The sequence below is a fragment of the Tympanuchus pallidicinctus genome, unplaced genomic scaffold (assembly GCF_026119805.1).
Source record: "Tympanuchus pallidicinctus isolate F22 unplaced genomic scaffold, pur_lepc_1.0 scaffold6, whole genome shotgun sequence".
In the NCBI taxonomy this organism is placed as follows: Eukaryota; Metazoa; Chordata; class Aves; order Galliformes; family Phasianidae; genus Tympanuchus; species Tympanuchus pallidicinctus.
In genome coordinates, this window is record NW_026294780.1 from 24,164,130 (window position 1) to 24,188,025 (window position 23,896).

The 23,896-nt window shown below is 36.5% G+C and overlaps 1 protein-coding gene across 1 annotated transcript in view; it reads right to left on the reverse strand.

The window, feature by feature from the left end:
- The window catches only part of GPC5 (glypican 5), a gene marked incomplete at its 5' end in the record, with an annotated part of 599,166 nt that overhangs the window by 509,254 nt on the left and 66,016 nt on the right, over positions 1-23,896 (reverse strand). The window contains 1 exon segment of the mRNA XM_052664786.1: positions 12,950-13,368. Within this exon segment, the coding sequence (XP_052520746.1) occupies positions 12,950-13,368 (419 nt within the window).

A 23,896-nucleotide genomic window follows, 5' to 3' on the forward strand; every position in this document is an offset into this window, starting at 1 on the left:
GACAGAAGTCCAATGGCTCTAACTGTTTGAAAATATGTTCTTTAAAAAAAAAAAAAAAAAAAAAAAAAGCTATTAAATGGGCTATAGTTGGTTCCCTGGGAATGAACAAGTGCATATGTTCCTTGAGAAACAGATTCTTGAAGTAACAAGTGTTTCCAGCAACTTCAAACTAGTCAAAATTTATCCAGAACCACAAGTCATCACGTCTACAACATTTCCTGATTCAGATTCAAAACTTGGAAAGAGATGTGTGATACTTTCAGGTAGATAGATGGCTGCATGTCAGTCAGAGAAGCTTAGTAAGAGCAGTACATCACATCCTGTTCTGCACCTCGTGCTGCCAGCCAGTCACTGCCTGCTGCAAGGGAATGTTCTTCTTACCAGGCAGCTCTGAGCTTTGGCACTTTTTGATCCTTTAACAGGTAAAAATGAAGATTTCTCCAGGTCATATTAGCTTCTCCTTTTAACTTATCCAGCCAAGCTCCTGCAACATACGTCAAGATATCACCACATTTGGTTTAATGTGATTTTCCTTCTTTCAGTAAAACCACAAGAGGGAGCACCAACATTTCAGCGTTTCCAAGCACTTGAGCACTCTTACATCTAACAGATGCTGGCTAAATATCATACTTCCAGTGCAGTGAAAAACGCATTTTAATATGTGAGAGAGTGTAGAGGTGTATGAAATTTTAAAGGATTCCCTAAGTTCAAGTTCTTGAACACCAGGAAAAAAAAAAACATTAATTAAAATAAGACTTTTTTTTCTGCAGAACAGGAAAAGCACATTAATGAGACTGTTAGGAATGAACAGTGGAGCATTACTGGTATTTAAAACATAGGCAGATCATTGAGAAATACTGTATTGTTTTCTTTATAAATGTTTTGTTCTTCATCTATGATTGCCTCTTTCTACACCATAGCCTTGGGGTTCTTTGCAAGACTTCTTAGACATCAGAACATTAAAGTTACAGCAGCAACTTAAAGTTTTGTTCATTTCACACATACATTTCATCATTTTACAGAATTTAAGAGAGAAGTCCAACACAGCTTAGACGGGGAAAACATGAACAGTCTAGAGAATTACAGACTGAAGTTGATAATTAGAAAGATGCTTGCACAATTCTTTAAACATTCAATTTATAAACACCTGTAAATTTAAATGGACTTGGCTGCCATCTCTCCCAGTCCAAGTCTGCTTCAGTGGATGCCAAGATGTTTCATTTCTGTTCAGCGAAAACACCACTGTGTAATTTGACTGACATATCAATGTTCTCTAGTGGCTAAAATATACTTTATTGCTCTTTATTTCTGTATGCCCTGAAAATATAGCTCTGACATAGAGGGCTGACACTCTTCTTAAAGAAGGATATCAGCTTTCTTGCCTGATACTGGCAGAATTGTTCGTTAAATCTAACTATGAGTCTACCTAGGGTCACCAAAAGCCTTTTCAGGCATGTTGCTCACTCACAACACAAAACATATTACAACCTACAATGCATAATGAGTTTCTGAAAGCAAGACAAGTTGACCGTGTTTGCCTCCCTGCATTTCATGCTTACATTTTGTGGAAGGTTGGCAAAATTGTAGAGGGGAGGGCATTTTTGAAAATAACACAAGTACACATTTACAGTAACAATCAGAATGTATTATTTCACTTAGTGTAAGATGCTGTCAACCATTCCTTATATAATTGGAGGTCCATGTTTTTACGATAATAAAGAATCTTTGGCCACCTGAAAAAAATGAAAAATGAGAAGAAAAAAACAAGAAACAATTAATGCAGCTAGCATTTCTGAGAGTCTAGTATTTCTTCCCCCATTCCAGATTACTTAGGAGATTAGTTATTTTCCTTCTGGTATTAAGTGTTTCAATGTCTTTTCAACCTCATCTTTGAACCTGGATAAACCAGTTTTCTGTGAAAACCTTTTATGTGTACAAGACTGTCACTTATTCACACACACATACATATTATGTAAAGTATCTAAAAAAATAATCTGCTTTAAAACTTCTGGATTTGCACTCATTGTTTTTCTCTTCCAAAACAAAACTCCCATTAAAGAGACAACCGAGAAACAGAAGTGTGCTCTCCTCTACTTCTTCCTCTAAAAAGAAGCGTGCTCCATTTCTTCTTCAGAATGAAAGAGTAGAGAAAAAAAAAAGAAAATAAGACAGCCTACAGAAAGTTCTCATTTTACTTCTTCCTTTACATTTGTTTATGCATCCTACTTGCCTTGTGGAAAGGAGTGCAAAGCCTCTTTTTCTGCAGACACAAAGAACTGGACACAAACATTTTGAATGTGCATTTTGCCTAAATTTTCCCTAACTTCCTGTCAAATGCTCCCTGCCTCACTGCCCTCCACACATACCCAACAAAGGAAAACAAACAAACAAACAAAAAAATAAATAACAAAAAAAAAAAAACAACCAAACTTACATTGATGTCTCTAATATTTCCCATATCTCAATTTTAATACGGAAGTGCAGAAAACTTAATGACCTAAGTTATTTCAAACTGTGAAGTAAACTTGAATTAAGCACATTAAATAGGAATGCATAATATATACCAAGATACTTGGCAGTCTATACTGAATTTACCTTATGTAAAACTGCACTGTTCAGTGCTGCTTGCCAAGCCATGTCTGTGTTGACAGGAGCCATGGGTTGACGTTGGCTGTCTAGCAGACCCGCACCCAGCTGCTCTATCATTCCCCTTCCTTGAGTGGACAGGGTGACAAAATAAGATGGGAAAGTCCAAGGTTCAAGTAAAGACAGGGAAATCACTTATCAATTACCCTCACTGGCAAAACAGAAAACTGGATAATTAAAAATAGAGTAGGATAGTGACAGACATACAAAGTACAAACTATAAACACCTTCCCCCCAGCTCCCTTCTTTCAAGGCTCAACTTCACTTCCATCTCTCCTATGGCAAGCAGCAGCACAGGCAACTGGCAAATGGGCGCTACAGTCAGTTAATAATGCTTCTTCCATGCCTCTCCCTCCCCTCCTCCTCCCCTGCTCCAGCCTGGATCCCCCATGAGCCACAGTTCCTGCCAGAAATCCTCCTCCTGGGATATGTATAAATCAACATGGCGATTTGGCAAATAGATTGAAAATAGTACAGGGTGTTTCAAGAAGGTATGAGACACAAACTTGAGACTGGACTTCAATCTTTTCTCGAAGATAAGAAATAGATTTTTTCTCATTTCCATAAATGAAAACCTACTGAAAGAAGTGGAAGTGGCACAGCTAGAAACAAGTATTGAAAGCTGTTGCCACCGTGCACTCAAATTCTGAGAACCAGAGAAATGAATGTAGCAATCTACAGACATGGTTTCATGGTTTCATGTTCTAACACATTCTTGACAGACACAGGTGCATCCAGTGTTTGCCACGTCTGACACTGTATCATAAACTTTAAAATAAAGACACTACCAATATTATGTACAATATTCATTAATTTTATTTTCTAGTTTCCATTTGAGAAGTAATGCCCTGCTAAATGAAAAGACTGGATCATACACTAACACATATTTTTCTAAGATGCATAATGTATATATAGTATTTACGGATGTATTACTGCTTCTGCTAATATTTTACCCATGGCTGGAAATCTTTTTTCTATGCATTTACAGCAAAGAAACCAATTACAATGGAAAAGGAGACAGATTTTAAGCAGAGTTCTACAGTACAAAGTACACAATGGGGATTCTGACAAACAAGAGATAAGGGATAGGTTTACTACTGCTTTCATTTTAAATATTGTAGCACTATAAATGTCCATGCTGTTTTTTACGTATTTTGTCTTTCTCTGGAAAACACTAGGCTTCGTTACAGAATCTATAAAACAGCATGAGCATTTATAGTGGTAGTATATAGTGTGTTGTGTGTTACAGAAACAAATGAGATGATGCAAGAAAAAACAAATGGGAAAATGGAAAAGCAGTGTCCCAGGGAATGACCTATTTTGCATAAATTGAAGTTATATAAACATAGTCTGTTACTCATACTTAATACAAAAGTCCTTCAACCAATGTCTGCCATTCCTCATTCTTTGTTGACGATTATGATGTATATATGAAGTGTATATTTTCAAACTGGTTTATGTTAGACAATTAGATTTATTAGAATTTAACTTTGGTGTCCTCTGTATTTCACTTTATAGTTAGAAAAAACTTATGAATTGTCTATCATTTAGTCTATCAATATCACTTAACTTATATAACACTCTGCAAAACCTCCACACAAAAGTCCTATTTTAACTTATATTTTTATGTTCTCTGTTATTAATATTCATCTAAAAATGTCTCAGAAAATCAGTGCCTTAAAGTCGTTTTAAAATACATTATGTTTCAATATAGTAATCTCTAACAGTGCTTTATATTTTCACTTCATTTGTGCATATTTGTGCTTAACTTTTTTTATACAACCATACATTAAATATGTATCCTTTATACATATGTGTATTTACAATAGCATTTTCCACAAGTTTTCTCAGAGTTTTTGTAAAAACATTTGTCAAAGGCTACCACAGCACACTTTCAGGTTGCCTGGCATGGGGGAGATGTGAATTTCTTTTCTTGTAATGTATTTTCCTTTTAAAACTGACTTTCTGTAAAATTTGCATCAGAATTTTACATGCTCTGTTTGCACTTATTTTCCTGAATACATGCAGAAATGGACTGCAAATAATTTTGTACGTTGTTTTGCACTGTATTAGTATGCATAGGTTTCATGCAAAAATTATGAGTATGAGGAATTATAACCTTGCCTAAGACACTAGCTTAAGCATCTAATTTCAGCAAGACCAAGAGCTGGGTTCTGCACTTTGGCCACAACAGCCCCAGGTACTGCTACAGGCTTGGAACAGAGTGGCTGGAAGACTGTGTGGGAGAAATGGACCTAGGGGCATTGGTCAATGCTCCGTGGAACATGAACCAGCAGTATGCCCAGAAGGCCAAGAAGGTCACTGGCATCCTGGTTTGTAGCAGAAATAATGTCATCAGCAGGAGCAGGAAGATGATTGTCCTCTTGTACTCAGCACTAGTGAGGTCACATGTTGAGTGTTGTATTCAGTTTTGGTCCCCTCACTGAAAAAAAGACATTGAGGCCCTGGAGCATGTTCAGAGAAGAGCAACAAAGCTGTGAGGGATCTGGAGCACAAGTCTTACGAGGAGCAGCTGAGGGAGCTGTGATTGTTCAGTCTGGAGAAAAGGAGGTTCAGGGAACACCTTATTGCTGTCTACAACTACCTGAAGGGAGGTTGTGGCAATGCGGGAGTTGGCCTCTTCTCCCATATAACTAGTGATAGGATGAAAGGGAATGGCGTCAAGTTGCACCACGGGAGGTTCAGGTTGGATATTAAGAAAAATTTCTTCTCCAAAAGAGTAGTCAGGCACTGGAACAGGTTGCCCAGGGAAGAAGTTGAGTCCCTGAAAGTGTTCAAAAAGCATCTAGATGTGTAAGAGACATGGTTTAGTGGGGAAATACTAGTGATAGGTGGATTCTTGGACTATATAACCTTGAAAGTCTTTTCTAACCTTGGTGATTCTATGATTCTGTGATTCTGTGTTTCAAATTTCTTAAGATATAAACATTATTCTTGTCCTTATTTCATGTTCGCAGATCTCAGACCTCAGTAAATATAATCAATAAAATAAAATAAATAAATAAACAAAATAATAAACAAATATACAAAATATATATAATATATATGTAATATATATATATAAATAAACAAAATAAATAAACAAAAAGGAAGGATAAAACCAGAAAAGATAGGGTCATCAAACTGTACTGTCATTAAAATAATCAGAAGATATCAGAGGGAAATAGAACAGGCAGTGAGGTAAAAGGACAAGTGAAAAAAGTAGTTTATATCCTAAATAATCTCAAAAAAATGAAGGAATAAGCTAAAGAAGATACTTCAGCTGCTGTATCTGTCAGATCACGTGGTCTCTAACCATGATCTGAAAAGCAGTAGTGTCTGCCCCCTTCCATGAGTGTAGTTTCCCTCCATGGAAGCAGCATCCTCCGGCCTGGCTGCATGAACTGCTGCTGGCTACTCTGCCCATCCTCTGTTGCCAGCTGCCACCTTCCTGCCCTCCCTCACAGTGACAGATATTTTCTTACCAGCAACAGATTCTCCCTGGTTGATGCCAATGAGGTGCTTAAAAACAGCTACAACTTACCCCATCTGCAATGTACACCACATAAGCTATGGGATGTTGTTGACAGTGAAACTTGGCAGAGTCTAATCTCCTCTACTGCTGCTATAATGTAAGCCTGTAAAGAGAAGAAGGTTGACAGAATGGGGGGCACATTTTCCTCAGGATACCTATCCACTCTCCCCATCTTTGCTCACACACCCATTCTCCCTAATACTTTGCATCCTATTTCAGAAAAAAAAATAAAAAAGAAACAAAAAATCCTTGTTTGGAGTTAAACACAACTGTTTTCCTTTCCAGAAGAAAGTGCAAGCAATGCCCCATACGTACTACATGGACATACATGCATACTTATATAGAAAGTGTGATTTGACCACTCAATGACAAAAGAGTGCTATGAATCATTTGCCTCCCTGCAGTCACCCTGACTGCTACTTGCCACAGAGCTGAAGTATGTGAAGAGAAACTGAGCAGGGCCATCCTAAGATACAGAGTTCTGCATCCAGTACTGACAGCAATTCTCCTTTCTGCCCATGCCAAATGCAACTGGAGACTTGTGTTACATGAGGCTCTCTTGTGCAGAGAGAGTGAGGGATCCCCAAACAGAACAACCGTAGTGATGACAGAGGAGCAGGAGCTTGTGTAGAAGGAAGTCTAGGATATGAATATGGTACAGCCTCTGCCCTCAGGCTGCTATTGTTTTACTACAGAACTCCTTCATAAGGGGAGGGGATGCTGCCTGGACACCTTCAAGTGCTGGAACACACAGGAGCAAATGAATCGGAGAATCAGAGATAGATGCAGTCAACTGGAAGAGCCAGCCAGATATTTGTCTAACATTACCTACTTCCAATCAGATAAAGCGCACCTAAACTGTATGCAATCAATAAATTTATCTGCAGTTTAAATACAAACAATACAGATAATAAACCAAAACAGTCATAAATTATACAATTCTATGTAATCTGCTTAATGTGTAAAACAATATGTGATCAGGTTACTTTACAGTAACTGCTAGTTTTGCTATAGTACGTATGGGAAATTAGGCTGTGAAATTGTATTTTCATTTAATTAATTCTTTTAATTTCCTTTCATTTTTAATGCTTTTATTTCTTCTTAGCTAGAGTTGAGATCAGTCTATGCCATTTCATAAAAGCATTTGAATAACATTTTAATTATGTATATTTAGTTTACAAACAATAAAATCTTGAATATATCAATTCCAAATGACATTTGTCATTTAAATTAAAAGAATCAGAGGATTGACATAACAAGAGAAAATGCATATTACTTCCTCTTAAAGATTTCAAAATCCAAAATTAAAAGCTGTTTGAATGATGCTAAAGACATGAAGCACAGTAATGAAATCCAAAGAAGCAAAGTCAAAGCCTTTACAAATCTTGCAGCATTCTAATACATAGTCCTCAAAATCAGGGAATGATGGATTACTGATTCCTCCAGCAACAGTAAGTTACAGGTAAAACAGTCACTGTATTTGATAACAAATGTGTATCTCTTCTGCTTATATACTTTAAGGTGCACTGAAGCATATGGAAGTAGTAATAGAAGATATTCATATGGCAGTCTTATTATAGACAGACTGAATTGTTTTACATGAAATGTTTACTATTTTCCTCTTTTTTTGTATTTGCCTGAATCTTTATTTTTAATGAAAATGCTTATCATTTTTCTTCTGTTCTTCTGCTCTGAATTTCCATTAGATGGTTAACTCTTGAGTTTTTCAAGCCAAAATCAAGTGTAGACATTAGTAAAGCTTGGAAGTACAGCCTAATATTTCTCTTGTGGTAAAATATCGTATCTCTGATTCTTTTTAAATCCACAACTACTTTTGATTAACTATACTATGTATTCTTAAAGGCATCTAATATAGAATTTCTCTTCAGGTGGGCTGAATATAGTTCTTTGTGATACCTACAACTTTGTTTTTGGGTAAGTGATGGATTTCAGATGTCTTTCATGATCTGATTTATGTAGCAGATTTATAATTAGCATTTTCAAATATCAAGACCTCTTTAAAATAGGGTAATGAAGATATTATTTCTAATATGTTAAAGTAGCTTCTGAACTTATTTCATGATTGACTAACTCACTCTAAGGAAGCAATCAAAATGCAGTAGGTAGGAAGCAATAGGCATAGTACTGACATCTTTAGAGGTATAAAAAAAGTAAATAAATCAGATTTAGATACTAAAGCAGTGGATTCACAGAACAACTACTTCAAAAGACACTGACCTCTTGCAGCTCTTTAAGTGCCTGAATCTAATAAACAACAAAAGTTACTAAGTATCTAGGTACAGTACTTCCCACAATTAGAAATACTATTATCAGGTCTTTTGTCAGTAGTCATGCATACTCTTCCTCCAAAATAAAACTGCAATTATACTACAGCTTGCAGGTATATGTTGTGTGCATATTTGAGATCATCAAAACATGTTTTTCATCACCTTCTTCCTATTCCTTTTTTAAATCTCTGGAATTAATTGGTTTAATGCACTTACACAGACAGTTCATTTTCTATAATGGTATTGAATAAGGTTGTGTGATTTTTCATCAGAGAAGCTTCAATAAAAAGTAGCTACATAAAGCAGACCCTAGCAGGACCAGAAAAAATTAAAATGAATTTCACTGATAATGTTTGTGAATAGCTCTTGTCATAGGAATAAGAAATTCAACATGTCACTGTTGCAGCAGTTCGGGCTGTTTATGTATTTATAGCTAGTCATTCCAAGCAAAAATAATAAGGAAGAAAAGATATAAATATCATGTATTACCTTCTTACTGCCAGCATCCTATAGTACAAGAATATTTTTTTTTTTTCTAGTATGAATGACATTTAAAAAACAAAAAAGAGAGCAGACAAAAGTCTCTTTCAATACAATGTAATCATGCCTATTTTCAGAAGACACAAAACTTTGAATTTCTTTCAGGATTAGACTAAAATGGGGGGAAAAAAAAGAAAAGACAAAACTTCAAAAAATTTGTCATTTTCATTATCTTGAACTATTTCAAAAGCTATCTGGTACAAGTCCACAGAGATTAGAACATCGTGAGCACACATTGCTTTTAAAAACCCCATTCCAAACTTTTGTAGGCTTGGTATTACGTACAAAAATAAATGCAAGAATGTAGAAAATTTCATCGTAAGTTCATCACTTCCACATTAAGGAAATATCGGAATCTGTTACATAATTTTATTTTTTTCTGTTACGTTCCTGATTCCCACATCTTTGTATGCATATAGAGTTTTCCACGTCACGGTCACATACTTAATTTTCCTCCAGATACCAAAATCCATGAGTGCCTAGAATATATAATGAACAACTAATCAATATTTCTTTTCATCTCTTTTATTCAGCATTAATCTCAAACAACATTGATCTTTTGGCATTCAAGAATGATATTTTAATGAAAAGTTTTAGAGAAAATATTTTAATTACAAAGCCTTGTTCTTTTGCTCTTTCATTTCCTGGTCCCATCCCCTCTTCCTTCAGCTCTTGCCTCAAACTCATTTCACCTTCCCTCAGGTCCCCCATGCTGCATTATCCAGTGCATGATAGCACGAGTCCTCATGCAGTGAAACAAAACCAGAGATAAGGCAGACTTCCTCCTGCAACAAGTAAACTTTCATCTGCCTAATCACCATTCACACAGAGGAAAGGGAAGGAAAAACATGTTGAACACAGTGCCAGAGCAGAATCTGCAACCCAAGTGAGAAAGGTTCAAGCTGCCATTGAACCACACTGTGAGTGACAGAAAAACCTACCTTTACATGGCATGGAACCCTGCTATTAAACCATGCATAAGGGGAACAAAACGTGAGACTCTACCACTAACCTATACATGCCAGAAATGACAAAAGGATCCATCCAGACCAGAACTTCAGAAATCTCACTAAAAACTCTTTTTCCTTCTGCCTTATGACTGAGATGCAACATCTAACACAACAGAATGGATGTAACACTGCAGAGATGGACCTGGGGGTCTTGATAAATGAAAAGCTTAATATGAGCCAGCAGTGTGCCCTTACAGCTCGGAAAGCAAATGGTATCCTGGACTCCATCAAAAGAGGGTGGCCAGCAGGGACAGGGAGGTGATTGTCCCCCTCTACTCTGCTCTTGTGAGGCCCCACCTGAAGTACTGCATTCAAGTGTGGAGCCCCCAGTACAAAAAGACAGGAAGCTGACGAAGAGGGTCCAGAGGAGAGCCACAAAGATGATCAGGGGACTGGAGCACCTCTCCTACAAAGATAGGCTGAGGGAGCTGGGCTTGTTCAGCATGGGGAAAAGAAGGCTGCGGGGTGACCTCATTACAGCCTTTCAATACCTAAAGGGAGCCTACAAACAGGAGGGAAATCAACTCCTTGAAAGGGTAGATAATGGCAGGACAAGGGGAAATGGTTTTAAATTGAGGGAGGGAAGATTTGGGTTGGATGTCAGTGGGAAGTTCTTTACAGAGAGAGTGGTGAGGTGCTGGAACAGGCTGCACAGAGAGGTTGTGGATGCCCCTACCCTGGAGGTGTTCAAGGCCAGATTGTAACTGTAGACAATGTGGCACTGCTTTGCTGACCTAAGCAGAAAAGTGAATAGAAAGCTGTTGTGTTATGTAGGCATTAATGGTCTTTTCACACCACACAGATCAACTTAATGTACATTAGATTTGAATACAGATGATCATACATGTTAGCAAGAAATACTTCTCATTTAGTTGTATCTACAAGCGTACATATGATTCTATGAAGAACTAGATGAATAAATATATCAGCAAACAGGATACAATGTACATTCTTACATTAGAATTTGCATATGCATATAGTGTATCTCCATGCATTTAAACATTTTTATTTCTCTATCTGCTTCCTTGAAACTCAAAAAAAAAAAAAAGTTATTGTGATGAAATTCAGTTTTAAAAATGCAGAGACTGCTGAATGCCTAAGGAAGCCATTGTGAGCTGGCTCATAATCATCTTTCCTGTGTCAGGATCACTAATGCATTATCTAAGTTTTCAGCAGATCATGAGTCACTCTGAAGATAAATAAATAAATAAATATTGACAGCCAATTTCAACAGAATTCCTATCCTCTTCCTACGGAAGTTGAAAGACTATATTTATTACATGTCAGAATCAGCCTAATGCGTGGGCAAATCTGAACTACACTGAAGCCATACTCAGCAGATCAGTACTGACCAACTAGATCACTGTGTTTCAAGGGATCAATGCCTCACAGTCTTACTGACTGAATTACAAATGAAAGAGAGAAAAGACTGATCAACTATAACACAGAAATTAAGTTAGGGATACCACAAGGGTTTATGAATAGTCAAAAAATGTGTCTTTGATGCAAAAAGTGAAAGATGAATTTTTTAGTTATTAATGTTTGGAAATAATTCTATATAAGAAGATCTTACTGGAACAGAGTTCAACAGATGATCTTCCAACAAATATATTGGCACAAAATAAGAACATTTAATGTTCCTTATGTCTACTAAAGAAAAGGAAGAAGGAAAGCATAAAATTTTTAGGAAAATAAAACCAAAGCATCTTGGTTTAGATCAATCAAAACAGTGACTGTATAACTCTTCACCCATTTAATTTTTCATTAAAATTGAATGAAACATATTATTTTGGAGAACGAAATCTTCCATTTTGAAAACACAAGTGTCTTAAAAGTCATTACATCTGGGGCAATTATGGTACATTATTCAAAATTCAAATTTAAAGCTTAAGAGGGGAGCTCTTTTCATACCAAGTGACCCAATATGAAAAGCAAGAAAGAGGACCTTTAAGCTTTGAGTATTCACTTGTTTTTCTTAGCTTGAACCTGAAAACTGTAGGGTAAAATATAAACTATCTGGAGAGGAACAGGGACTATCCCTAAAAAGCATGTGTAGCCCTGGAATTAGACAGACATCAGTGAGCCACCTCTGAGTCAAAATGTTAGTGAAAAATCTTTTCAAAATTCGCAGTTTCTCTTAATAAAGTTCAGCAGCATGAGACTCAAGTAGATGAAATGGGAAATTCCTAGGAAAGGACAATATCCCTATTAGTCACTGACTGCAAGCGGGAGGAAAAACCCATTTTAACAGACTGCACATCTTACCCCAATAACAAATGAAGAATTCTCTGTTATACTAGGTCAAGTTGTTCTAGAGTTTGTATCAGCTGCTTAGCAGAAGAAGCTGTTTCCTCTTCAGCTAATCAAATAAGGAAGAAAGTTGTGGTACTCCTTTAAGTATGACTGACACGTCAGCTGACGCCAGACCCTAGAGGAACACAGGCATGAACAGACCTGTATTTCCCCCCAAAAGAGCATGTCACTGCCAGTGACATCTGCATGCAAGAATACAAAGTACTTCTAAACAAAAAGGGTGAAGAAATTGAAGTTTCCATTTGATTGTGAAACAAAATTTTCTTTTACCAAAATTTTGAAAATGCTGTGACTTCATGAGAACAAAAAAATCAATATTAATTCAAATATTTAGAGAACTCTGGTTAAACTTCTTTTATTTTGAAAATTCTTTACTATAAATAATTTCAAAATGTTGAAATCTGTACTTGATGCCAAACTCATGAATAGATAATGTGAAATAAGAACTTCATGTAGATTATTAAAATACATTAAAATGCAGTGTTGGAAAAATACATTGTTGAATAAAGCTGAATTTGGATACAAACATATGCATTGCTATAAAAATGGCCAAACAAGTATCAGTTTTTAGTGAGACTCTTTTTGGTGGCATGTATGCACCAAGCATGGCTAACAACAGCTTCTTACCTGCTCAGTTAATTCTAGTCCATTGACACAAGCTTGCATGAGAGCATCATTAACAAGTGAGTGAAAGTTTAGAAGCACATGCTCAATGTCATATGTTCCAAGCATAGCACTCGAGAGCTCTTCCAAGGACTGAATATATCCCTGCCAGTGAAGGTCAATTTCTGCCAGGTAGGCTAAGCAGCCTCGGATGACACTGAGGCAGTAGCCCACACAGGGCTTACTCAAAATCAGCCCTTGGCAATGGGGACAGTATTGCACTCTCAATAACGCTCTGCTGCAGTCTTTAGAGAAATGCAGATGGTCTGTTGTATTGATTACTTCAATCCCCAGATTCAGAGCCTGCAGGAAATTCCGGCTGGGTAACAGTGATATTCCCATTTGTTTTATGACTTTATTGGGAATTGGGAATCCCTTCCCTTCCCTTCCCTTCCCTTCCCTTCCCTTCCCTTCCCTTCCCTTCCCTTCCCTTCCCTTCCCTTCCCTTCCCTTCCCTTCCCTTCCCTTCCCTTCCCTTCCCTTCCCTTCCCTTCCCTTCCCTTCCCTTCCCTTCCCTTCCCTTCCCTTCCCTTCCCTTCCCTTCCCTTCCCTTCCCTTCCCTTCCCTTCCCTTCCCTTCCCTTCCCTTCCCTTCCCTTCCCTTCCCACCACATTTGTGCCTTTCTAGGAAGTATATGATACTTCAAGATGCTTTTAATTGTCATTTTAGGACTTGTTTTCCTACAGTTTGTTACTTGGGATTATTCTACTGGCATGTGTCCTGCTTTATAACTGCTATAACTATTCCAGAGGTTTGTTTTGTCCTCCATCAGCTTGAAAAATAACAGCGTAAAGCAGACCTACATTTACTTAAAACGTTGAACAGTTCCTTGTGAACATCTACAAGGGCAAACTATATCATTTACAACACTATCAGAGACTTCAATGACTATCAAGTTATGCTGATTCCATACCGCATGCATAGCATAGATTTAAAATTGTGCTTCTGTATGTTTATAGGTCAAAGTTAACATCATCATCTATCTAATATCTTAATTACTAAACCACATAAAATAAGCGGTAAGTTTTCAATCTGTATAAAACTATTACATATAAAAGACATCTTAAATATAACCAGGATGACCCAGACAAGCTCTTTTCAATGTTATTAAATGCTCACTTGTTTTTAACTGCTTCTTTAATTCACAGGCACACAGATTCTCAGTGACTCTTAGTTCCATTCTCTATGAGATTTTTGTCATAACCACAATACAGTATCCTATGGATACCTTCTGCAGCATTACTGTGTTGTAATGTCTACTGTCTACCATGGGTAATATGCAGTTTTATTTTTCTTTTGCTGAAGTTAATGATTTGTGCATTCCTAAATCAAAAATCACAACTGTCAATGTATCAAATCATTAATTTTTGAAAGAACAGTATTATCTCCTAATTTAGTTAACAAACATAAAAACATAAGACTAGAGAAAAAAAATAAAGTAGATGAACACTTTTTACTTTTACATGCTACATTTATTCAGTGGATTCTTCTACCTGTATATGTTTGGTTTTTTTGTTGACAATAGCATATTTAACAAAGTGATCATAAAGTGATGTAAAACAACTATAAGACTAAAAGGGCTTTTTTTTCAATAACAGTATCTATCATTCAGTTCCTTTAGCATTTCTGTTACTGAGAGACATAGATAATTCTAAACTATAAAGAAATCACATTAAAACCAGTAGATTAGTGGCTTTCAAAGAAGACATAAAATTATAAATAAGCCTCATTTACTATTACAATGCAAAGTGAGGAAAAAAAAATCTTGTTTTTTATTCCTGAATATTGATCTGGCAAAAGGATCATTCTTCCTGCGCTTATTAGGGGAGCTACTGCATTTCTTTTAACTTGCATTGGGTAGAATGGCCCTGGCCAAGGAGAAATCCCAGTTCATTTTTCAGTCTAGCTATCTGGTCTCATGGCATCACTGAAAAAGAAATCAAACCCAGGATTTCTGTTAGTAAACATATGCTGCCAAGATGAAATCTAGTACTCAAAATTTCTTTAATCAACTATTAAGATTTTGCATGAGTTTATCTCATAAATTACTACCAGATGTTTGTTGGCAAAATGCTTTTTAATGACTATTAATGTTTAATTAGAGCTCATGCAGTAGTGCCAAGAACAGTAGATGTTAAATTTAAATGTAAATCAATAATGTTTACTGTAGTATGAATAATTATGCAACTAAGAGTTTGTGTAATTATTCCCTTGAGCTTTATATTTTAATGCTTTTTAATCTTCACCAAATCCCACCCAAATATAGAAGAAGAAAATCTTTTTTCTTCTTCTTCATTTTTTTTTTAATGCCACATGTTTTACATTTAGAGAGACCATGGTATACAGCACCATTATCTATTCTTACTATCAGCTTCACTGGAGGTGCTCACAGCCTTTCACCCTTTCTGTAGATTCTCTGCTAAGACACGTTTTGCAAGTTCTGTTGCAGCCCTGACAGTTAATACATTCTCAAGCATGTAATGATTTCCAAGAAGGAGCTGGAGATAAGAACTGCTGTGAATATGTCTCTTCCAAACTACAGTCCCACTGCGATTTCCACTCCATTATGTGATTCTGCTCCATCATGCATGTGACAAGGGGTGCACATATCTTGCATGACTCAAAACTGAATGGTTACTGTCATGTCCCCTTTCCAACTGTCTAACCTAGCTTATGAGAGCTGGAATCAATCTTGCTAAATAACAGAAACAGAAGGCCAGGAAAAATGTGAAATGTTCTCTAATATATATTTGGAACATAGGACAAGTACAATTGTATCTATAGTCTTATATTTCAACATATTCATTTAACCTATTCTTAAAATAAAGAAAAAAGTTCAGGAAGGCCACAATGTCCAGGAAAACTGTTCCACTGCTTCACATCCTCTTGTATATTCACACCAATGTAAAGAAATTATTTACTTCTCCCTCTATGTAAGTATTTCAGATTAGATCTTCTCCACCTCGTTGCAAACACTCACTTAAGTTCCACAGCAGATGTCTGCATCTCAGTTAACCAGTAGAGAGGAACAGGCATGATTCATCTGAACTAGTTTAGGTGTCCACATGGAAATAAGACAAATCACGCTCCTTCTCTAATTATAGAGAGAGTGATTAGTTTGGAGAACATGTGAAGTCAGGTTAACACTTAAAGATGTTACTTAACATCTCTGCTTATCGCATACTCCCAGTTTGGTTCCCTGACATAGAAGGAAATTAGTTTGGCCCCAGCTTGTCCCTACTGAACAGCATTTCACTGCTACTTCTCAATTTGATATCTTTTTGTGTTTGGCTTCTAAATATTTCAGCCTGGAATTAAATTAAATAGTGTAAAATGCTTACTTTTCTATTTAACAAACAAACAACTGCCCTTTTCAACCTTTCTCTACCTCTACACATCCAAAGACAATTACTCATGTACATGACAGAGTGTATTTGACAAGTGAAAATCCTTTACATCCTGACAGTGCTGCCTCATAACTATGCAAAGAAGTCCTTCAGCTATGTGGTGACATCTGGTCTTTAGAAGAATTAAATATTTGCAGTAAAATCTGGCAGAACACATGAGAACATTTTGCTCTTCTGCATTTTTCGATCACTCTGTATGAGAATATGATTTATAAAATCACAATCCTAGAGTAATTGATACTGTGATGTCAGTTATTAATACCTAATATATCTTTGTAGTACAAAGTATAAGGCATACTACTGTGCCTACCAATTTATACAGTTCATAAATGAGTTTGAATGAACGGATGCCAATACAGATGAAAGCAGTGAAATTTACAAGGACAACTGCCAAACCCAAAACCCACAAGGAAGAGGGCAGTAAAACATAACATCACCTTATCAGACCTTTCACGCAAGCTCACAGTTCTGATTCATCTCAGCCACCACCTCAGCTAAATACCATATCCTCTTTTTTTTCCAACAGTGGAAAGTAATGGGGATGTTTAAACTGTGATTCATCTTACTTTAGATGTTTACGAGAAGATGAATCATGCCTCTATCAATTTACTACAGAGATTGCTGAGGGTGTCAAGCCCAGCAATCCACCGTTATTATAGTAATCATCGTTAGTTTTATTATTTCTCTTGTAGACCAAGGTTATCTTAATTACATATTTACTTGTAACTTCTGTACTATTGACATCTACTTCTGTCTTCTATATTATTTCTACAATTTCTTTAGGATTAACTTATAGTATCTACATCTGAACTTCCACTGCGCAAAACCAGATCAAACTGTTTCTTCCAGATATCTGTCTGTCCAGAGACTTTCCTGTAACTAGATCTGATTTAAAATTTAATAAAATTATTCATCTAATACCAACTGCATCAATGCAATCTGTAACACTGAATGCATTTCTTGTGAAGGTAATGAACTTTTAAAGAAAATGCATCTTGTACAATACACCTCAGTAAGTTGCAAGTTGTGTCTCACTTCTTTGTGAAGGCTACACTGAGTTTAATGTTGGCCAAAGTGAAACACTTTTAAATGTACATATTTAAATACATGTTCCTCCAGTAAAAGAGGCAATTTCAAAAAAAATTTCAAAAAAAGAATTATCAACTAAATTCTTTTATCTTCTGCGTCTCTATTTTGATTCTGCATTAATAACCAAAACACAAAAGATGAAAAAGAGTGCTGAACATAATGGAAGCTATTTTTTGCTTTGCAGAATGAAATACAGATGAATTTTAGTACTATTTGACTATCAGTGACTCAACAAGCAGAGACTCTCATATTTTCAATCACTCTTCATATGTAAACTGTCATGAAAGCGTGCTGTCATTTATCAGTCTCCCCACCTTTGAACATGACTCTTTTCCAGAATACCACGACAAAAAATGTGTCATACATAATGTAAATGCCAACACTTGAAAGCTAAAACATCCAGAAATAAGCCAGAATTCCAAAAGGATCACTCATTGACAGCAACTGCAATAAATACATGCAGAATCTCTCTATCTGAAAAAATGTAATTTTATAAGACACTAAATTAAGGTGATTTATTTGTAACATTACATTAGATTGCACTTCCAATATTTTGCACATTTCTAAACCTTCCGACAAGTAATGAGTAACAAGCCCACTGCATTAAAGTGGTTTCAGGAGAGAATTTGACTGCAGGACTCACAATTAAAGCTTAATCCTAGACAAGTTTCAGGTCACCTCTATTAATTATTTCCAAGACAACCTGCGTGACTCTGCAGACTCTACAGAGGTATGTAACTGCACACATATATATATATATACAGTGTATATAACTGTATGTTTTGGCACACTCCAGTTTTCCAGAAAGCTCTCTATCCCCTTGTGATGGTGCATTCCTTGCTTCCCCACCCAGCCTCATCATCATGCCCAAGGCCTAGTGCATACAAGGTGCAGAAGACCTTGTTATTATGCCTCGTAACAATAGGTTTTCACTGAGACAGTTAACAGCCACCATATTTTCTAAAACTGTGTGCTCAGAAAACTGATAACAGACACCTAGTTCAACAGATCCAGTTCTAATTTGTACGACTGTGAGTGGATTATCTTTCCTTATAAATAGCAAGCAAAGCAGGAAGCCCTCTGAGAGTTCCTTTTGCAAGCAGCTGGCTGTACACCAGAATCTCCCCTTGATTAGGAAGACCTCTCAAAGTTGTTTAACACCTCTGCAGAGATTCACCCGGGATGTGGTAACACCTTGCCAACAGACCCTCAGTAAGTTATATATTGTTTTTAATCTATACTACCTTCCTAACCTTTGATCTCAGATTCATTATGCACCCCTCACCCTCTGTGCAGCAGATAGCCATTTTGAATCCTGGTAAGTTGCTGCAATCATTGTTGAAATTACCACATTATTTTATATCAATAAATATCTTTCTGCCTTCCTCTTACAAGTGTAGCGTGCAGTGTTTTTGTCTCCATCCTCAGCATTCCCATATCCTCCTGACATTGCTGGACAAAGAGGTCCATGGTGGAAAAGCAGTAAAAGTTGCGTCCTCTACTAAACATACAGAGTGATGACCCTATTCTCCAATCAATTTAGCAGACAACTTTTAACCATCACCTAAATCCAGTTTCACAAGAAGATGATGTATTACACAGACAGCAGGAGAGTCGACGAAGAAGAGCAGATGAAAAAGAGCGCATCAGGTGACCTTGCCCAGAGTTATATCTCCTCTCCATGACCACAGAGTCCCCTGGGGAATGTAGTTCTTCTTCTCTTCTGGGCAGATGCCCAGAACTTGAGCATTAACAGTTAAACTCCCAGTGCCTCACATGATGCTATGATGTGATGAATACCGAAAACCAAAAATCACAAAACCATGGCACATGTCCATGAAAACAATCTCTCTAGAAAACTGCATATTGCCTTCTTATCGAGTGTATGCAATGAACACATTTCCAAATTAGCAAAAAATATACAGTGAAAAGAAGAGATTGTTGAACAGTCAGGGAACTTCTTAGTAGCCTGAGATTCTTAGACATGCCCTGCTATTCTCTTCTGGGACCAGAAGTTCATATCACAAGCTTGTGCATATTAAATGTTACAGCAATTTTCACTTGTGGAAAAAATATCCTTCCTCACTTTTTTTTCAGATTACATTTATGGTGGAGATACAGGAACAACTTGCTCTTTCTCAAGGCACTGTGTACTGCTACCAGTGGTTTAAGAAGAACTCCCAAACCAGTGACAACTGCTGGAGGACTCTCCTTGAGGAAACAAACCACCTACAGAAGCTATAATTCGTCTTGAAGCAAATGTCATTGGAAGGGATTCCTTTCTCCTTCTCACATCCTACCTATTAAGGGACGGAGGAAGGGATAACCAGATTTGCAAATCTCCCCAGACAGATTAAGGTGAAATGACATTCAAGGTCCATATATTAAAAAAACAAAAAAACAAAAACAAACAAACAAAAAAAACCCCAACCCAACCAGTTATCCTATGTGCATTAGCCTTCCCACAATTATATCTACTAAAGCTGTGTGGTTTTAGAGGAAATTCAAGTAAGCTTTGCATTACTTGAAAACTTTGAGAGAGAGAAAGAGAGAGAGAAAGGAAAAGAAATTACCAATCCTTTTTGCAGCATCAGGCATGCCACCAGAAATGTTTGATGTAGCACAGAACAAAGAAACTAAGCAGAAGTGAGAAGGACCATCTCCCTCACCCCCTTCAGACCCTATTTTTAATATCAAAGCAAGAAGGGAAAGGATAGTCCCACCAGCCCCTATTGATAGCTGTAATTGGCTCCAAGTTTGGGATTGGTTGACATCAGCCAAATAAAAGCAGGTGACACCAGGCCTCCTCCCATTAACTGACTGTTTCTTGGTCACTGTTCTGGACTTGTCCAGAAGTGGTTGAGACATCAGCTGAATTAAGGGAAGGGACACCCAGCTCCACCCTTGCTTTAACTACCTGGGCAATCGGCTGGTGTTGCTTGGGCTCATGATAATAGCCACCTGAGCCTTGTCCCTTATATTCCTCTAGCTTCCAGAACAGCTAGTACAACATAAGCAACAATCATTAGTCATTTAGGAAGCATAGAAGAAAGTACCACTGCAAGAACCGTTGTGAATAAACTGGAAAAAGGGCACTTAGATAAATTCCATTTACCTGAGAAAAGATGATAGCCATAACTATTTTTCTTGTAAAAAACTACACCATAACATAAACTACTACACTGAGCAGATACAGGGCTGTGAATACTCATATTATACTCATATATCTTCATAGACAGCACATACAAAGAAGGAGTTAAGGGAATAGTGAAAAACGGTAGAATCTATTCTAAAATACTTTTTTTTTCTCTTACAATTGCATAGAATGAATTGTGCTTCTTGGTCCATACTGGTTTTCACTTTTCAAAATTTACAATAAATAGCAACACAGTTTAAAAAGCTAAAGCTATGACTTTATGTCTTTTAATTGTTGATGTAGGACTTTATTTCGTGCCACATTAATACCTTGCTGCTACAATCCTCTCAAATCTATAGCCTTAAGTGATTAAAATGAAACAAACAAAAAATGATTAATTTTTTAAAATTTCTCTTCGATAGCTCAGTTTACATAGGTATATGTAGGACAATTCTGCAATGAGAATTTGCCACTAATAATGTTCGGGGATAGATTGAAAAAAAAACCAAAAAACAGTAAAACAATATTTTGCCCTTTCAATACATTTAAAAATTGTAATTTTAGCACCATGACTGTGAAGAAATTTCTACTGAAGTGTCAGCTTTGCTTTGTTTTGTTTTCAAAGTATAACACAAGATTCATTTCACGTTAGCCATGTAGAAATGGAGTACTTTGTATACCCTACCAAGTCGGTGGGTTCAGACAGACTCCTCCTCATATTCTATCTCTGAAGCAAATTTAGCAATACTGATTAATTAAATAAATGCTTTAACTGTGCAAGTCATAGTTTCCAATCAGACAGGCACCTCTGAAGGGCAATTCATCTTGATTATGGCAGCCATCCACCTCAGGATGGAATGAATTGCACTTGACTTGCTTTTATTTCTTCATGAATTATGCTGAACCTAAATGTGGTGATAGATTAGATAGTCCTTTAGCTACTTTGTAGTTAGCTAAAATTAGAAAGGATTAATCCCACTCGTAGTCTGCAAATTCAATCAGGTTTAGTGCTAAGTAAATTTAGTACCTAGTTTACCTACCTCATGGGTCTTCAATAGCCACAAATATATTTTCTTTGAATTAGTGTATGAGGGAAAAAAAAAAGGTTTCTCCATTATTTGGGAATCTTTGGCTGTTAAATTAATTTTTCAAGGGCCTTCAAGTCCAGATGACTAATGCAGTTACGAAACATAATTTTACCTCCTACCTGATTATGTGCTAACTCCTGATGAAGCCCAAAAGATCTAACCAATTGCATAAATTAATTACTTCCAGCAAAGATATCCCAAACTTCAGGAATCACAAGGGAGAAAAAAAAAAATACTTGCAAAATCTCCTCCTACTGGTGCATTGATTTTGTCTAGCATAAATAAGTATGCTACTGTTGATGATGCATCCAGTCAAACCATGAAACACTGCACTCAAGAATTTGCAGAGGAAGCTCTTACTTAGATCCTATTAAATGCATCCAACTAAGTCAGTGATATCTTGTTAAACGTATATTAATAGGTTTAGCATTTTGTAATTATTTAGCTATATCTACCAGCAGTGTATTTTATTTTTAACTTTAATGTATGTGTTGCTTGATATAATGATCAACCATTGGCCATTTAAGAACGTAATAATATGTGTGTTCTCCAAGGTACGGATGTAGCAGATTGTTAATACAAATTTCCTAAAGTTCTTTAGAAATTCATTACACCATACTGATGCATTCCCTAGTAATAGGTAACTGGGAAAATAAAACAAAACAAAAAAAACCAAACAAATAAACAACAACAACAAAAACGGAAGTCTGTATGGTGCTGTTCTTATTGAAATTACCTTTTCCTAGCAAACAATTATTTCCATGAAGTTCAGTGTGAATTGACTTACTTGACTACACTATTAGTTCTAAAAAAATCCACATATAATTAGGTATTCTGAATATCTTTATCTCCACATGCATTCATTATTTTTTCCTGGTCTGGCTGCATGACCACCTCATTCCGTCATCTGTGCTGGGAAAAAATCTAGCTGTGCAGAAATTTCCTGTCCTAAAAAATAAACTTCAGTTAATTTCTCTAGCAAAGTCAAAGACCAAAACATCCAGAAGAGCAAGACTTGAAAGTAGGGAGTCACTGAATATTAAATAATGATACTTGAGTTTTTGAGGAACAGTGATATACTAAGCTAAGTTTTCTACACAGACCTTTCTAAACAGAACCCTAGCATGCTGAAGATGAATTTAAGCCTTTTTGTATCTATCTGATTTTTCTAACTTAGAAAGAATCCAGAGAATACCCTAAGTTTCACTACCACTTTGGTCAGCAGAGGTTTTTATCTTTAATGGAAGATAGAGAAAGCAGCTCATCTAATCTCTCAGAGAATTTCCTTTTCTGATCATCACTTCTATCTTTCCTGAGGGAGACTGTTATTTAAAAGCTAATATCCCAAAGACATTACGACAACCAGTTATGTGCATCAATGGAAAATCTGACACAGCATACTATATTGTTAATGTGTAAGTGTAGCCAAGGTTGTGGCATTCATCTGCCTCAGACAATGGCCTCTTTTGTGACATAGAATAGAATAAATAGCCTGGTTCCACTAACGCTCCACAGATAATGGTTTTCAAACAAGAAGAAAAATTACCAGGTAACAGTTTCCATGCTCCTTTGAGAAAAGTGATGCAAGTCAATGCTGGGTTGGACCATTTATTTCTGCTTTATCACGTAATCATTTTCTGATCCTTGATCTCAAAGGCCAGAGGGGAGAATGAGCTTGGAAATCTCATAGTGTTCACAGAGATAGGGAAACCATTGTTTATTGATGTTACCAGCTCTTGATCTTTTCTTTTTTTTTTCTTGTGTGTGTGTGTGAGAGAGAGTGAGTGCTCTATTGTGTCTGATCTTTGATTGCCAAACACAGGAAATTCATTTATGTTGTGTGCTGCTGGAACTTGGTGATTTCTCACTCATTCTGTCCAGAAATGAAAAACTGAGTATGAGATGCTAGGTAGAGGGAGTCCAATGCTGACAAGAAAAATGATTGCATTTTCAAATAATGTGTTAAGAATACTTCTCTGAAGGAAATCAATTACTTGGACTAATAGTGACAGCAGTATTGTTTTTTTATTTAGCAGACAGGAAATAAATTTATTTTGGAGTGTGGAGTTTGAAAAGTTTTCAAAGCTGCCTGAGTTTCAGCCTGTATTTTCTTGCTAAAGGAATCAAAAGAAATTGTTCAAATTCCTTCAGGTAGAAAGCAACAGTCCCTGAATCTCCTAT